We start from the raw sequence: 18,360 nt of genomic DNA, 5'->3' as shown, positions 1-18,360 counted from the left end.
ATACAGTCAGAGACACACTTCCTCTTTTTATATGCTGCTGAATCCGATGTCACTAAAATCTAAAATCACGTATGTCGAATCAAAAATGATAGATACAATTTAATTTCACTTCTTCCCAAATAGCTACACATAGCTGGCATTGCAGCTGAAAACAGTCAGGGAAAAAAACAGATGTGACAGTGTGATTTACAATGCATCTCTGCTTCAGCAGCTGAAAAAGAGGAAGTTCAAGACAGAAGGGAAAAAAAACCAAAACTTTCTTTTACTATTTCATGCTTCTTAAAGAAGCAACACTTGACAGACAGAAACAGATAGACAATCCGAGAGATGCCCTTTTAAATTCTGTGACACGTGCAGGTTGCGCTGGGAACAGACAACTATCGATCGCACTGGGCACGCATATGCCTGGGAAATTCCTACCACCCTCTGCTCCGGTCGTCCTGATTGGCCGCCGGCTACGGGAATCTGTGGCAGCCCTCAAAGCTATCACCATCCGAGCCTGGATCATGGAACTGCCTGTCCCGAGACCTTCTGTCTCTCCTATTGCACGGGAATCTGTGATAGCTTATTCAGCGATTTGACCTCCTGCTGTCCGTTACCCAGCCACCACAAACAAAAGTCACTTTTTCCTTCCTCTCCCGGATTTTACACAAACACAGAACACATACACTGCACACAGCAGACACCTCCCAAGGTTAGGATTCGGCCTCGGACTTTTTACACTACCTGGGAATTGGTGACCACACCTGACCGGCAAGAGGTATAGACCCGGACTGGGCACAGGGGACTTTCAGGTAAGATGATAAAATTTTCTTACCTTATGGAGCTGCGCAGTCTCCATCCCCTGAACCAAGGCCGCGGCCAAAACCTCCATGTCTCCGGTCAGAAGGATCCCGTGCGTTTTGTCCTTTTGCCTCGCTGTTGGGCGCCATTTGTTATGGAAATATTTGGGTTGGATAAATTTATCCCTCTGTGTGTGCTGCGGCCGCTCCCAATTAGACTGAGTATTTTGAGCGCTCAAGGAATGAGACAAGCACAAGCATTGTTGTGTCAATAACATTTCATCAATACTGAAACTTTATTGTACATACATAGTTTTATGATAGCAGATAGAAAGGAGTGGTTAGGGGTTGTCAGGGGTGGTTAGTTAATTACCATATTGTCTAGCTCCTCTGTCATTGGTTATCTAAACATATATGGAATATTGTGATTAATGCTCATATGACTGCTGACCAAGCAAGTAAAATGTAGCTCTCTGCATGTAGGACAGAGTTGAGACATTTGATCAGCAGTTAATACATCTGACACTATTCCGCTTTTTGGGATGGAAAACCCCATATGATCTGTCTGGGTTATATCAGGCTTATATCAGTTCATGTCAGCCATTTTATGATCTGTCTGGGTTATATCAGTTCGTGTCAGCCATTTTAAACCATTGTTTATAATGTATATATTAGCTGTGAGCATATAAGTATATATTTGATAATAGAGGAGTATACATGCAAGTGAGATCTACATGATATACATATTTCTATCACACTATGTGCCCACATTGCAGAAATGCTGCGGAAATGTCCGCAACTCCTTGCCGCGGGTAAAACACATGCGGAGTTCGCATGCGTTTTCCCGCAAGAGTTTTGCAAGCATTTTTAGCTTGCAGAATGCTAGCGTTTTTCAAGCAATTTGAAGCATCGCTTGGAAAAGTGATTGACAGGTGTGACCAACTTTTTACTATTGATGCTGCCTATGCAGTAATAGTAAATAGTAATAGAATGTTGAAAATAATAAAAAAAAAATATATATGTGGTTATTCTCACCTTCCGATGGCCCCCGATCTCCTCAGCGATGCTCCCGGTATGTTCCGTTCCCAGGGATGCTTTGCGCGAAGGACCTTTTGTGACTTCATGGTTGCGTGACCGTGACTTCATCTCAGGTGATTCACGCAATGGATCCCTGGGAACGGAAGCCGCGTGCACCGCTGAGAGGCGGGAGGACTCCGCGGGCCATCACAAGGTAAGTATTTTTTTATTTTAATTTTTTTTTTTTTTTTTTTTTACAAAAATATGGTTCCCAAGGGCCTGGAGGAGAGTCAGCACATGAAGCGCTCACTTTACGCATGGTGGGCAATCTTATGGCTGCAGAACCACTGCGATTCTGCAGAAATAGTGAACATGCCATGGATTTTAACGTTATGTGATTCAGCATGGGCACAGCAACTGCGGAATCCCATTGGATTGCATGGGAATGCGTTTAAGCAGAAAAGCATAAAAAAACGCAACGTGGGCACAGCCTAAAAGAGCAAAAAAAAAACACTAAAGAAGAAAACCTTGTGAGAACCAAATTTTGTGTCAATTGTAAAACTTTTGACTACAACTGTGTATGTGCAAAGGTTAATCTAGTCATTCAGTTTGTCTGGTATATTGATATACAGAGGTTGTGTTGTGTAGGAGAGAATGGCTCATGAAATCAATTATTAAACCTTACATAAGCCAGCTCAGATGTAATGTGGCAAGATGGCGATTTTGTCCTGGAACAATGCCCTGAAAAGAATTCTTGGAATGTGAAGCAGATACTGGACATTGGATTGAATACCATATATGGAGTGGAGTTGGCAAGGACCGATCATAGACTGATACTGGCTGTTCAGAAGTTGTGCAACACCCACTTTCTGTCTATTACAATATTCTTTGTTCTAAGAATAAAGTTCAGTTGTGTGCTAGATTTTGCTGGGAGAGGAGCGTATATCCAACTTTTGTGTCTGATGTAATTGTTCTATGCATGCACCTGGCTCATATTTATTAAGGTACCTTCACACTAAGCGACGCTGCAGCGATACAGACAACGATGCCGATCGCTGCAGCGTCGCTGTTTAGTCGCTGTGTGGTCGCTGGAGAGCTGTCACACAGACGGCTCTCCAGCGACCAACGATGCCGAAGTCCCCTGGTAACCAGGGTAAACATCGAGTTACTAAGCGCAGGGCCGCGCTTAGTAACCCGATGTTTACCCTGGTTACCAGCGTAATTGAAAAAAAAAAAAAAACACATACTCACAGGCTCTGCTTTACGGCCGGCACTTACACAGGATGCAGGAGGAGTGCAGGGAAGCGGACGTATGTGTTTGTTTTTTTTACATTTACAATGGTAACCAGGGTAAACATCGGGTTACTAAGCGCGGCCCTGCACTTAGTAACCCGATGTTTACCCTGGTTACCAGTGAAGACATCGCTGGATCGGTGTCACACACACCGATTCAGCGATGTCAGCGGGAGATCCAGCGACGAAATATAGTTCTGGACTTTCAGCAACGACCAGCGATCTCACAGCGGGATCCTGATCGCTGCTGCGTGTCAAACACAACGATATCGCTATCCAGGACGCTGCAACGTCACGGATCGCTAGCGATATCGTTGTAAAGTCGCTTAGTGTGAAGGTACCTTTAGGTCAGGAACAGGCAATCACTGAAGTTCTCACCTTAAGAGATCACCCCAACATTCTAGTCAATGCCTGGTATATAGATATACAGGGGCTGTGTAGTCAGTCCCTGTGTGGTTGTGTCTCCCACAGATGGGCCCAAGAGGAAAAATTCACCAGAGAGATGTCCCCGTCTTTTGTATTCCCAGGACCGCCCAGAGGAGAATCACAACATCCTGCAGGATCATCAGGTAGACAGCGCTGAGCCCTGTACCGGATCTGACTTAAAGTGATTGGACTTGAGCTCCTTTTACATTTTTCTTGTATTTTTAGGCTGAAGATCTGACTGATATTAAGATTGAGGTTGTTGATGAAGCAGAAGAGATATTGAGTTTAAGGGCCGATCAGCAGGGTGAGGAGGGGAGACTGTCTTGTCTGTTCTGTGGACACCTACTACTACTCTCATCATCTCATCATCGCATTACACAATCTATTCCGTCACTGTTTGTTTCCTACAGATGGACTCATGGAGAGAAATCCATCAGAGGGATGTCCGCATCCTCTGTATCCCCAGGACTTTTCAGAGGAAAATCACAACATCCCAGAGAGTCATCAGGTAGATTTCGCTGAGCTCAGTTCCAGATATATAGACTGATATGGGAACATTTCTGGTCCAGCAGTCATAGATGTCATATATTTTGGTTGTTTCTTTCATCAGGGAAATGATCTGACTGATATTGAAGAGGAAGAGAGGATGACCCGAAGTCAACTGTGTATGACTGGTGGGAAGGAGGAAATTCCAGTAAATTTTACTACAGGTATGTATTTGTGATAGACATGCAGCTATGCTACGTGATCCCACACACAGCTCTGCTACATGTATATTTCTCCTAGATGTAGAATCTACCTCTGGCTTTGGGTAAAAAATATCTATAACTGTTTTAATTAGTCTATTGTTATGAATATGTACTGAAACTCTAACACTGTCCCACTTTAATCTCAATAGAAAATCACATTAAGAATTCTGAGGCAAACTTCATGTTATTGATAAATTATAAAATAGAAGATGAAGATAACAAGCAGCTCTCTTCAGAAGAAAAGATAATTACCCATAATATAAATTCAGAAGTTCACAGTACAGATTTAACATATAATCCCCGTCATCACGAGGATCCTTCTTCTGACGAGTTTCAGATTGCTACTACCAGTACAGATCAGAAAGGTGAGAAAAGGTTTCAATGTGGAGAATGTGGAAAACACTTTACAAGAAGCTCAAGTCTTTATGTACACAGAAGAATTCACACAGGGGAGAAGCCATACTCTTGTTCAGAATGTGGAAAAGGATTTACAGGTAAATCAGGTCTTGTTGCACATAAAAGAATTCACACAGGAGAAAAACCATTTTCATGCTCATTATGTGGGAAGTCATTTATAAACAAAACTGGTCTTGTTAAACATCGTAGAAGTCACACAGGAGAGAAGCCGTATTCATGTTCAGAATGTGGGAAATGTTTTACAGATAAATCACATCTTGTTAAACATCAACAGACTCACACTGGAGAGAAGACTTTTTCATGTTCAGAATGTGGGAAATGCTTTATCTGGAAAGTAAATTTTGTTAGACATCAGCGAAGTCACACAGGAGAGAAACCATATTCATGTTCATTCTGTGGGAAGTCATTTATAGATAAATCAAGTCTTATTAAGCATCAGAGAATTCACACAGGGGAGAAGCCATATACATGTTCAGAATGTGGAAAAGGTTTTTCAGATAAATCACATTTTCTTAAACATCAAAGAATTCACACAGGAGAGAAGCCGTATTCATGCTCAAAATGTGAGAAATGCTTTGCCTGGAAAATAGATTTTGTTAGACATCAACAAAGTCACGAAGGGGAGAAGCCATTTTCATGTGTGATATGTTCGAAGTCATTTATAGATAAATCAAGTCTTGTTAGACATGAAAGAAGTCACACAGGGGAGAAGCCGTTTTCATGTTTGCTATGTGGGAAGTCATTTACAGATAAATCGGGTCTTGTTATACATGAAAGAATTCACACAGGTGAAAAGCCATTTGTATGTTCTCTATGTAAAAAGTGCTTCACATGTAAAGCAAGTCTTGTTAGACATGAGCGAAGTCATACAGGAGAGAAATCGTATTCATGTTCAGAATGTGGAAAATGTTTTATCTATCAATCGGACTGTTTTAAACATCAGAGAATTCACACAGGAGAGAAACTATATATGTGCTCAGAATGTGGAAAGTGCTTTACAGGTAAATCGGATCTTGTTAAACATCAGAGAAGTCACACAGGAGAGAAGCCGTATTCATGTTCAGAATGTGGGAAATGTTTTACACATCAATCAGATCTTGCAAAACATCGGAGAATTCACACAGGAGAAAAACCATATTCATGTTCAGAATGCAAGAAATGTTTTACAGATAAATCAAGTCTTGTTAAACATCAGAAGAGTCACACTGGGGAGAAACCGTATTCATGTTCCGAATGTGGGAAATATTTTATGACAAAAAACAAACTTAAAGATCATCATAGAAGTCACACAGGAGAGAAGCCGTTTCCATGTTCACTATGTGGAAAATGCTTTGTGAATAAATCAAATCTTCTTACACATGAGAGAAGCCACACAGGAGAGAAGCCGTTTTCATGTCAAGAATGTGCAAAGTGCTTTACATATAAATCTGATCTTGTTAAACATCAGAAAATTCACAAGGAAGAGAAACCGTTTTTATGTTCAGAATGTGGGAAATGTTTTACTCAGCAAGCAGATCTTCTGAATCATCAAGAAAGTCACACAAGAGAGATGCCATTTTGATGTTCTGTATGTGAAAAATATTTTACAAGGAAATCTAATTTTGAAACTCGTTTAAGAATTTACATTGATAGTAAACCATATTCTTGTTTAGAATGCGAAAAATTTTGTGAATGCACAAAAAAAAAGATTACTGTATCAGGTTATTCCCAAACAATAAACAGAACACTAAGGGCAGGTGCAGAAAACTATGTATTCTCTCATCCGAGAGAATCAGTGCGATTATGCAAATCAAACTCTGATCAGAGTGTGAACATAGTGTGATTCGATTGCCTCGGAAGAGGAGAAGATGGAGAAATACATTTCTCCATTCTGTTAGGCTGTGGAAATCGGACTGCACTCAGATGTCATCCGAATGGAGCCCATTAGCTTACACAGACTCATTGACTCCAAAGATTGGATCAGACTCTGCTTGTAGTGATTTTTTTTTTCAAAGCATCTCAGTTCACGGATCAAATTTAACTTGTGCACCTACTCATAATAAAATATTTTTCCAAGCGAGATCCGATGTTTTGTTAGACTGCACTCTGATCGAGAATAAGGCCATATGCATGAGCCTTATCTGCCAATAATATTGTCTTTTCAGTAGAATTAACCTGGATCTGCAAAACATCAGAAGTTTATTTACCTACAATAATCTGAAATTTGTAGAAAAAAGCAATACAGGGAGGAGCCGAGGAACCTTACTTTCTTTTAAAGCAGTAAAGCTGAATTGTCACCTTGAACCTTGTTTGTTACTGTATTCAGAATATCACATACAGCGCAGGAGAGTCAGAAGTTGTGAAACTCTATCTAGACTTTGTATTGTATGTTAACATTAATATTTGAATATGAAACAAAAAAGACTAAACTTAATGAAAGCATGTACGAAATTTCTTTAAATTGTTGCCAAGTCAATTTCTTAAGTTGATTTTCTACCTTTACCCATTCGTACATAGACATCATGGTCTGGAAGGTCTTTCCGGAAATGGACACACACATGTACAACATGGTGACCGAATAAAGATTTCTGCTGCCCCATTGTTGCATTTCTGGGTACATCTTGTCACTCTTACTCCTCCCCAACCCCACACACGTTCCCTCTCCCGACAATGCTCTTATAGTCTGCACTGTATTGAATGGCGGTATAACCCCTTGGTCTCCCTCTCCGTTATCGTTCAGGGTGACCGTGCACTGAACACATTTTCTAGTTTAATGCATCCCATACTTGGTAGAATCTTGTAACATGAGCCTCCATTTCCTTGTAATTTAGATAATTTGATTTAGATCTCCCCTGAAAGGTTGAAATGTTGTTTTACAAAATGTATGTTAATGGGGTTTGCATTTATATTTGAAAAGATCTTAAAATTGTCAGACTTAAAAAAAAAAAAAAAAAAAAATTTAAAAAATGCAATTTTCAAGCTTTGCATTTTTATGCACTTAAAACAGTCCACACAATAGTTAGTATTTACTTCGAGCCTACTTTACATCATAATTTTTTTTAATGACTTTTTATGATGTTAGAAGGGCTAAACACTTAGCAGCTATCTTTCTTTTTTTCCGTTAAATTTACAAAACCTGTATGTCTATAGACCACTACACTTTTGAAGTAAATTTGAGGGGACACACAGCTCTGGCAAAAACTAAGAGACCACTGCACAGTTTTCTAAAAATCCGCTTCTCTACATATCTGACAGCCATTCCATTCCAGTGTCAGTAGAATTCCAACCAGAGTACACCTCATTCTACTTAATGTGCTTCTGATTAGGTGATCACCTGAACCAAATCTTATTTAACGAAGGAAAGTATAAAAAACACCGCTGTGGTGTTCACAATCCTCTTGATAGAGGATAAGCTGCATGGCAAAACAAGTGCTAGTAGTATCCCAAAAGTAATAGGAACGAATAAAATATCTTAACCATGCCAAAGGAGTTGAAAAGAAAAGGAAAGGAAGGGCTTAATGCTGGCTTTACTAGCAGAGAGACACAGTGAGCGTCATGTTGCCTCTATCCTTAAAATTTCTAAGATGGCAGTCCATTACAACAAGGTCAAGCAGCAGACATTGGGGACAACGAAGCTACAGACCTGCAGAGGACGAAAATGACTCTCCACTGACCAGGATGACCATCATCTTATTCGAATGTCACGCAGCAACCGCAGGATGACATCAAGTGACCTACAAAAGAAATGGCAAATGGCAGCTGGGGTGAAGTGCACGGCAAGAACAGTTCGTAACAGGCTCTTAGAGGCAGGACTCAAGTATGTAAAGCTTGAAAAAAGGCTTTCATCAATGAGAAGCAAAGGAGAGCCAGGCTGAAGTTTGCCAAAGACCATGAGGACTGGACCAAAGATGACTGGAGTAATGTAATCTTCTCTGATGAGTCTAATTTTCAGCTTTGCTCAACACCTGGTCATCTAATGATTAGATGGAGGCCTGGAGAGGTGTACAAGCCACAGTGTCTTGCACCCACTGTGAAATTTGGTGGAGGATTCGTGATGATCTGGGGATGCTTCAGCAAGGCTAGAATTGGGAAGGTCAATCTTTGCGAAGGAAGTATGAATCAAGCCACATATAAGATTATCCTAGAAAAAACAGTTGATTCCTTATGCTCAGGCAATGTTCCCCAACTCTGTCCTGCTGGAAAAAACATTCCTCAATGTGCCATTCCACCCAGCTAGGTCAATCAAGGTGTGGATGAAGGACCACCACATCAAAGCCCTGTCATGGCCAGCACAATCTCCAGCCCTGAACCCCATTGAAAACCTCTTGAATGTAATCAAGAGGAAGATGGATAGTCACAAGCCATCAAAGAAGAACTGCTTACGTTTTTGTACGAGGAGTGGCATAAGGTCACCCAAAAGCAGTGTGAAAGACTGGTGGAAAGCATGCCAAGATGCATGAAAGCTGGGATTAATTATCATGCTTATTCCACAAAATATTGATTTCTGAACTCTTCCTGAGGTAAAACATTAGTATTGTTGTATCTAAATGATTATGAACTTGTTTTTTTGCATTAATTGAGGTCTGCGAGCAATGCATTTTTTTTTGTTATTTTGACCATTTCTCATTTTCAGAAAATAAAAACAAAATTTATTGCTTGGAACTTCGGAGACATGTTGTCAGTAGTTTATAGAATACAAGAACAATTTACATTTTACTCAAAAATATAAAGAGAAAAATCAGACTAACTGAAAATTTTGCAGTGGTCTCTTAATTTTTGCCAGAGGTTTATATGTCAGAAAACTGCAAACAAAACACCATTTCAGATCTGCAGCCCCAATGTATTCAAAGCTCCATTCCTAAAGTTTAACCTTTCAGGTGCTTTCCAGGCCTTAATAGAAATGGAAGAAAAAAAATAAAAATTACTTATTTTTGCTAAAATTATGCTTTAGCCCCAAATGTTTCATTTTCACAAGGGTAAAAGGAGAAAAATGAAATATATAACTTGTGCAATTTCTCCTGAATATGCCGATACACCATATATCTTCAAAAACTACTGAATGGGCACAGCAGGGCTCAGAAGAAAAGAAGCACTATTTGATTTTTGGAGCTCATATGTGACTGAAATGGACTCCAGATGCCATGTTGTATTTTCAGAGCCCCTCAGTGCCAAAACATCAAATGCCTCCACATGTTACCCCATTTTGGAAATTACTCCACTCAAAGAATTCATTCACAGGACGGATGACCATCTTGAACCCACAGGTGCTTCACAGAATGCTATGATATTGGGACATAAAATTAAATATTGAATTGTTTTCCACTAAAGTGCTTATTTATCCCAAAATTTCTCATTTTTATGAGTAACAGGAGAAATTGCACAATAGCTTTTGTGGTCCATTATCTCCCGAGTACTACCCCACATGTGGTCAAAAACTACTGTTTGAGCAAGCCACAGGCCTCAGAATGGAAATGGAGCTATAACTTTTGGAGTGCAATTTTTAATTGAAGGAATTACAGATGCCATGCCTCATTTGGAGAGCCAAAAACAGCATAATTCCCCAACAAGTAACCTCATTTTCGAAACTGTACCCCTTCAGAAATGTATCTGGTTAGTAGTGAGCATTTCTCAGTCACCCATGACCGCACCAGGATAGAGGGAATCCACCCTTCAAGGACAGGAAACCTTCAGGATAAAAAGGACGACACCTTTCTCCACATCAGCTGGAATACCGAGCATGAAAGGCCCTCCAATAGTTAATTACACAACATTATATACAAACCTCCCAAAGAGTGAGACCCACCATCTAGAAGAACAACTTAGTGTTGTGAGGGAACATAAGGGTGCTCTAATGGGTTCTGAAAAAAAACACATGACCGGTAAATAACTTTGTATTTGTAACCCACAGTTGATTTCTGCAAGTTCATAATATCTGTAACTGAAATATTATGATTTTTGTACAAAAAATTTTTTCGCTCAAGATTTCTCATTATGATAGGGGTAACAGGAAAAAATTTGACCCCACTATATGTTGTGAAATTTCTTCTGAGTATACCAATACCCCATATGTGGTGGAAAACTACCATTTGGGCACACGGCAGGGTGTGTAAGAGAAGTATCGTTATTTGATTTTTAGAGTGCCAAGTTGTCTGGAATAAATTGTGAATGCCATGTCGCATTTACAGAGCCCCCACGTTACTAAAACAGCAGAAATTTCCCACAAGTGATCCCATTTTGGAAACTACATCCCTCATGGAATTCATCTAAGTGTGTAATGAGCGTCTTGAAAAGTATTGTATAATATTGGGCCTTGAAAATTAAATATAACATTTTTTTCCACAAAAAATGTTTTCGCATCAAATTTCACATTTTTACAAGTGTATCAAGTAAAAATGGACTCTACACTTATTGTGAAATTTCTTCTGACTATGCTGATAATTGATATGTGGTCAGTAAACTACTGTTTGGGCAAATGTCAGGACTTGGAAGGGAATGAGTGCTATGTGACTTTTGTAGCACATTTTCGATAGATTAAGTTGCAGATGCCAAGTTACATTAAGAGATACCCTGAGAAGCCAAAAGAGCAGAATCCCCCCACAAGTGACCCCATTTTAGAAAATACACCCCTCAATGAATTGATCTAGGGGAGTAGTGAGTATTTTAAACCCACAGGTGATTAACTTTTATAACATTGGACTGTGTATATAATTACATTTTTCCCCGCACCTGAGGTACAGTACAGACCAAAAGTTTGGACATACCCTCTCATTTAAAGATTTTTCTGTATTTTCATGACTATGAAAATTGTAAATTCACACTGAAGGCAACAAAACTATGAATTAACACATGTGGAATTATATACTTAACAAAAAAGTGTGAAACAACTGAAAATATGTGTTATATTCTAGGTTCTCCAAAATAGCCACCTTTTGCTTTGATGACTGCTTTGAACACTCTTGGCATTCTCTTGATGAGCTTCAAGAAGTACTCACCAGAAATGGTCTTCCAACAATCTTGAAGGAGTTCCCAGAGGTGCTTAGCACTTGTTGGCACTTTTGCCTTCACTCTGTGGTCCAGCTCACCCCAAACCATCTCGATTGGGTTCAGTTCTGGTGACTGTGGAGGCTAGGTCATCTGGCGTAGCACCCCATCGCTCTTCTTGGTCAAATAGCCCTTATACAGCCTGGAGGTGTGTTTGGGGTCATTTTCCTGTTGAAAAATAAATGATGGTCCAACTAAACGCAAACCGGATGGGATAGCATGCCGCTGCAAGATGCTGTGGTAGCCATGCTGGTTCAGTATGCCTTCAATATTGAATAAATCCCCAACAGTGTCACCAGCAAAGCACCCCCACACCATCACACCTCCTCCACCATGCTTCACGGTGGGAACCAGGCATGTGGAGTCCATCCGTTCACCTTTTCTGCGTCGCACAAAGACACGGTGGTTGGAACCAAAGATGTCAAATTTGGACTCATCAGACAAAAGCACAGATTTCCACTGGTCTATTGTCCATTCCTTGTGTTCTTTAGCCCAAACAAGTCTCTTCTGCTTGTTGCTTGTCCTTAGCAGTGGTTTCCTAGCAGCTATTTTACCATGAAGGCCTGCTGCACAAAGTCTCCTCTTAACAGTTGTTGTAGAGATGTGTCTGCTGCTAGAACTCTGTGTGGCATTGACCTGGTCTATAATCTGAGCTGCTTTTAACCTGCGATTTCTGAGGCTGGTGACTTGGATAAACTTTTCCTCAGAAGCAGATGTGACTCTCCGTCTTCCTTTCCTGGGGCGGTCCTCATGTGAGCCAGTTTCTTTGTAGCGCTTGATGGTTTTTGCAACTGCACTTAGGGACACTTTCAAAGTTTTCCCAGTTTTTTGGACTGACTGACCTTCATTTCTTAAAGTAATGATGGCTACTCGTTTTTCTTTACTTAGCTGCTTTTTTCTTGCCATAACACAAATTCTAACAGTCTATTCAGTAGGACTATCAGCTGTGTATCCACCAGACTTCTGCTCAACACAACTGATGGCCCCAACCCCATTTATAAGGCAAGAAATCCCACTAAAACCTGAAAAAGCGCACCTGTGGAGTGAAAATCATTTCCGGTGACTACCTCTTGAAGCTCCTCAAGAGAATGCCAGGAGTGTGCAAAGCAGTCATCAAAGCAAAAGGTGGCTACTTTGAAGAACCTAGAATATAAGAGATTTTCAGCTGTTTCACACTTTTTTGTTAAGTATATAATTCCACATGTGTTAATTCATAGTTTTGATGCCTTCAGTGTGAATTTACAATTTTCATAATCATGAAAATACAGAAAAATCTTGAAATGAGAAGGTGTGTCCAAGCTTTTGGTCTGTACTGTCTATTGTGCCTACTTTGGACACATCGTGCAAAGAGAGCAAATCACTGGAGGACATCATGGTCAGAAGAATAGAAGGAACAAGGAGAAGATAAAGACCAGCAACCCGATGGCTTCATACTATCAACAAGCAATGACTCGGCTGCAATGGTGGAAAAATTAAAAAAAAATCACGAGTCTGTGAAAATGGCTACACAAACGTGTCCTTTAGCCCTTCCGATGTACCACAACTTGGGGCACTGGGGAACCAGCTCATATGGTAGGGACACAACTATTGACAGACTTATCTATTCAAATGCTCAGAGAGAGAAAAATGCAAAGCGCCTGACATAGCGGAGGAGCATCTGTAAACCAGTGTGCAAGAATTGTGCCGCTCATCAGTACAGCACATGGCAATAGGGCCTCTCCTCTGTACAGGGCACTGGTCGCGTGGTACAGCTCTGGGATGACAGGGCACTGGCGAGAACCAACAACATAACATCAGTAACAGATCAGTGAGAAGTGGCTGCTTACTTTGTTGCAGGTTTTGTGCCCAAATTTACTGTGGACCGCTGTTATGAACCGGGGGTGTTTGGTTGCGTCCGTTCTTCAGCGATTTTTTTTTATCCCACTTCCCAGTTCCGGTTTGGAACTTGCAACTCTCTGGCGCCCCCCCTTAACCTCAGGTCAGTCAGGGAACTGCACCTAGGATAATTAGTCGCCAGAAAGGCTGCCTTCTTGTGTACTGGCTAGCGGGCACTCTTCAGTGAGGGCGATATAACTATTCCCAGCCGCAGACAGGCAATACACTTATAAAACTGTTTCTGTCACTGCCAGCTTTGCCCCACAAGCTCAGCATGCTGCGCTGCCACCAGCTCCTATTCCTATGATTAATAGTGGGTCAGGAGCCAACCCAATTCGTAGTGTAATTTACTTCAGAGAACATTGGAGGTATGTTTTAGAGCAAGGAAAACAAAGCTAGTAAATATAACTTTTACTCCAAAAAGACATAGGCAGGGTTTACAAAAGGTATAAAAACGATATTACAAGATAAGACAATTATGTATGTACAGAACGATTACTAAATAAAGGAGATTAAAGAAAATAAACTTACATTTGTCTTATGTCATTCCATGATAAGCCATGCAGCAGGGAGGAGGAGCATATGTCCCAATGCATCAGGCAGATTGCAGAGTTTGTTACCTAACCTCCTGGGAAAAAAGCTACTCTTAAAATGAGGTCCCATATTTTATACCCTCTTCTAGTGACATGACTGAGGGAATGGATATGCCCCCCTTGGAAAGGCATGGAAAACCTTCTAATTGCTCATAGCCATCTTAACTTGGTCTGTGAGGCTCATAGGCGGATGACAAAATTATCATTTTTCTCGGCAAAACATTGGCTTTCATTTGAGTCCAAACATGACTTGGCTATGTGACTCGGATAAGCAGTAATGCATTTCTCAAATTCTGCCAGGCGCTGAGCTTAGAAAAAGCACTGGTGTGTAGCTCTATTGTCGCACATCCCAAACATGTAACTTTCACACCTATATCGCTACTTGGGGTCGAGTTATTTCATCTTCAATAACTCGTACACACATGGTTGCAGACAAAGAGCTGGGTTCTGCTAATTCACAGATTCTTGAGAAAGGGGCAAAGGATTACACACGCAGGCAGAGAGAGAGAAGGAGGGGTGGTGAGGGGGATCAAAGCTGCAGCGTGTATCTGCAAAACCAAACGATATATCAGAGCTCAGTGTGCAATCGAACAATAAGACATTACGCCATATTTCCTGATAACCTCCCTCAGCTGCTTTCCATGAGGCAGAGTGTGAGGTCACAGGTCTAAGGAAAATTGCCAATTAAAGTCAATTTCTGCCAATCAGAAGTGAATAATTAGCGGCCGCATTACTGTCAGTCATTGGGTTCGGTGTGACCACTATGAACATGTCTATCCATGGCGCCCCCACTACATGCGAGTTTTATTACTGCGGGGACCTGCTGTGGACCCCAAATGTTTCACAGCAAAGGTCCTCAGCTCCTGGGTCCAGGGCCAACTACACTGTTGCTTTGGTTTCAGTATTTGGCTGCAGCAGTGATGTGAGCTGTTGATGTAACGTCACAGCTGCAGCCAATCACTGTGACCAAAGCAGCGATGCAGCTGACTCTGGACTTATGAGCTAAAGACTATTTGCCTTTATTTTGGACTTCCCCTTCCCATAACTTATCCAGCTAAGTGCACATTGTCCGTCTGCCCTTTACAATCACAGATTTGGCGGCGGCAAGAGATCAGTGGCCCAAACTGTTCGGTATCATAACACTGTTCTACAGCCAAATTGGTTCAGAGACTAAAACAGTTGAACTCAACTAATTTTATGGTGCTGAAAACGAATATGATGGTTCAATTTGCTTATTGGCTCTAATTTTCAATATCGAGGAGGTTGTATTTACTTATGACACCTTTCATGCAGGCTCATTGAAAAATTGAGTCTTTATTATTTCCTCCTTGTTATTGCATTGTCAGTAGCTAGTCTAGTAGTAATCACAGTCCATGCTCCTCCAGATGAGGGATAACACAACCGTAGCACATGTATCCTGCTCCAGCCAGAAACAACACCCAAATCTCTTGTCAGTGTCCTAAATACACCAAGCTTGAAATCTGGACACACCCTGTCACGACGGATCCATTGGGTCTGCTACCCCCATCCACACAATGGGATTAGTGACTGAGAGAACAATGGCTTAATTGAGGCCCCCTGTGACACTAATGAGAGCAATGGAATGATTATTTTACCTTTACCTATCTTGTTTCCTTTCTGACCCAGACTTTCTGTCAGCAACCTCAAGTGAACCACATCTTATAACACAAAGCAAACTAAATGATCTTGTTAGAGCTTTGAGCTGCCCAAGAATAAGGGTACCGTCACACAGTGCCATTTTCATCGCTACGACGGCACGATTCGTGATGTTGCAGCGTCGTATAAGTATCGCTCCAGCGTCGTATACTGCGGTCACACGTTGCAATACACGGCGCTGGAGCGATAATTTCATGACGTATTTGCGATGTAGAAGCCGTTGGTTACTGTGCGCACATCGTATACAACCTGTGTCACACGATGCGATCATGCCGCCACAGCGGGACACTAGACGACGAAAGAAAGTTTCAAACGATCTGCTACGACGTACGATTCTCAGCGGGGATCCGGATCGCAGTAGCGTGTCAGACACAGCGATATCGTAAATGCATCGCTGGAACGTCACGAATCGTGCCGTCGTAGCGATCAAAATTGCACTGTGTGACGGTACCCTAAGGCTGAGCTCTTGGGTTCCAGGCTACACCTGTGGAATCTCCAAACTTCTTCATTGAGGGTGATCTTGTGGCATGCAACATCAGCAGTTTAATGGAAGCTCTGAAGAGAAGTCATAATCCAGAGGAATGGAAGCTCTTCAACAATTTGTCTAAACAAGCCTAAAAGCCATCTTGCTGCATAATGGCAATGTATTACCTGGTTATACCATCCACATGAAAGAAACCGATGACAACAGGAAACAGCTGACAACTATGACCAACATTTTTGGCCACTCTGTGATGGTTAAAGGTGGTGGCCCTCTTACTTGGTTACCAGCGTGGACACACAAAGTACTGCTGCTTTTTGTGTGTGTGTGATAGTTGTGCAAGAGAATATTACAACAGTAAAAGAGACCATTGCATATTAAGTTGGGCCTAGTGAAGAACTTTGTACATTCATGGGTTAAAATGCAAAAGCATCAAGTATCTCATTGATAAATTTCCAAAGTTGAACGAAGCCAAGATAAAGGAAGGAGTCTCCATTGGACATCAGATTCGTAACCTTATTCAAGGTGAGGAGGTTCTCCGTTTGTTGCATGTCAAGGAAAAGGCTGCATGGGTATCATTTACCTTAGTGGTAACTAATTTTCTGGGAAATTCAAGAGCTGATAACTATGAAGAGTTGGTGGGAAATCTCAATCTAAAAAGATATTGGCTGTAATATGTCCTTTATTTCTTGTTTGATGCTGAGTCACTTATCATGGATAAACCATGAGTCGGGATAGTCAAGGAGTCCGAGGTCAAAATCTAAGAGGGTAAGTCATAAACAGAAGGAAAAGAAAAAGGTGTAGTCAGGTTACTTTCCAAGGTCAAAATACCAGGAAGATGGCGGATCAGAGCAGAAGGGGTTAAACAGATGGATGATCAAAATGAGGTCCAAGGTCAGGCAACAGAAGATCAACATACAGAACACACAAAAGCTTAATGTACATTTTGCAGAGGTCTGGGACTAACAGCCCAGTTAAGTAGCCGGGCAATTACCTGGGACAGTAAACGCCTGTAGACAGCCAGCACCTCCCAATCTCAGATTGGATGGCCAAGCTGTCAATCAAAAAATTAATAGTTCAGCACGCCCCTGTACCAGGCTGGACATTGAGCTGTCAATCAAAGTACTGATGGCTTCAGCAGGTTGAACGGCTGAGCTGACATTAACTGCATCTCAGACACAGTGAGGGGGAATTCTGACACCTTATATTCGCATCTAGACCTTTTTTTCACCAAACTGGAGCAGTGAGATGGGCATGGTGAGAGATTTCTCCGTCATATTGCGGCTATGGAGAAAAGATATCAGGGAAAATGGAATCCATCAATGCTGCAGATCACTGTTGGACGATTGTAAGAGATGATCCAATGCAGGAGCACAAGAGAAAAGAAATAGTCATCACTGAATGCGGAGCAAATGTTGTAGAGCAATTTCTGTAACTGCTTATAGTTCACAAGTGTTTAGACGTTTTACTTATTGAAATTGCTAAGTTTCCGCTAAATAATTATCAGAACATTGGCACAAAATATTCTGCATCTTTATATTTGAAAAAATTATGTTTCAAAGTACTGACACTTTCATGCCTTGATTATATGTAGCAGGAAAAAGAAAACTCATAGAAACCAGAGCAACTAAACTTTGTCATTGTCCGATCTGAATTCGGGAGGTGAAATCATTTATGGCTCATTCATAACTGAACCTGATAAATTCTGAAAATGCGCGGAACAGTGTAATTCTTGTAATTTTTCTTTCTATGGCGCCAACATATTCTGTCGCACTTTACATGTCAGACAATAAGGACATCACCGACTAAACACCTACTGCAGCAGTCACAGGGGCAGTGAGGGCCCCGCTGCTCGCAAGCTGCAGTGTGTGAGGAAATAGGGGAGACACGAAGGGAAAAAATAAAGGCTGTCCTGAATAACTCGCTGGCTACACAGTGAGGAGACTTGTCAGGGACTCCTCACAATCGTGTATGGTACATAGTGGCTGACAACAGAGAGAACAAGAGAGCACCACAAGGGCCCGCCCTCC

The 18,360-nt window shown here is 41.3% G+C and overlaps 1 protein-coding gene across 1 annotated transcript in view; it reads left to right on the top strand.

Moving 5' to 3' along the window:
* LOC143793504 (uncharacterized) overlaps positions 1-11,424 on the top strand; it is a 67,301-nt gene extending 55,877 nt beyond the window's left edge. The window contains exons 5-9 of the mRNA XM_077280535.1: positions 3,564-3,661; positions 3,744-3,822; positions 3,929-4,026; positions 4,129-4,228; positions 4,417-11,424. Coding sequence (XP_077136650.1) covers positions 3,564-3,661; positions 3,744-3,822; positions 3,929-4,026; positions 4,129-4,228; positions 4,417-6,245 — 2,204 coding nt within the window. The 3' untranslated portion in view covers positions 6,246-11,424. The remainder of the gene's footprint in view (positions 1-3,563; positions 3,662-3,743; positions 3,823-3,928; positions 4,027-4,128; positions 4,229-4,416) is intronic.
* Positions 11,425-18,360: the final 6,936 nt, after the last annotated feature.

This window comes from Ranitomeya variabilis, chromosome 1, assembly GCF_051348905.1.
Source record: "Ranitomeya variabilis isolate aRanVar5 chromosome 1, aRanVar5.hap1, whole genome shotgun sequence".
Taxonomy (NCBI): Eukaryota; Metazoa; Chordata; class Amphibia; order Anura; family Dendrobatidae; genus Ranitomeya; species Ranitomeya variabilis.
This window is presented reverse-complemented; position numbering and strand designations above follow the sequence as displayed.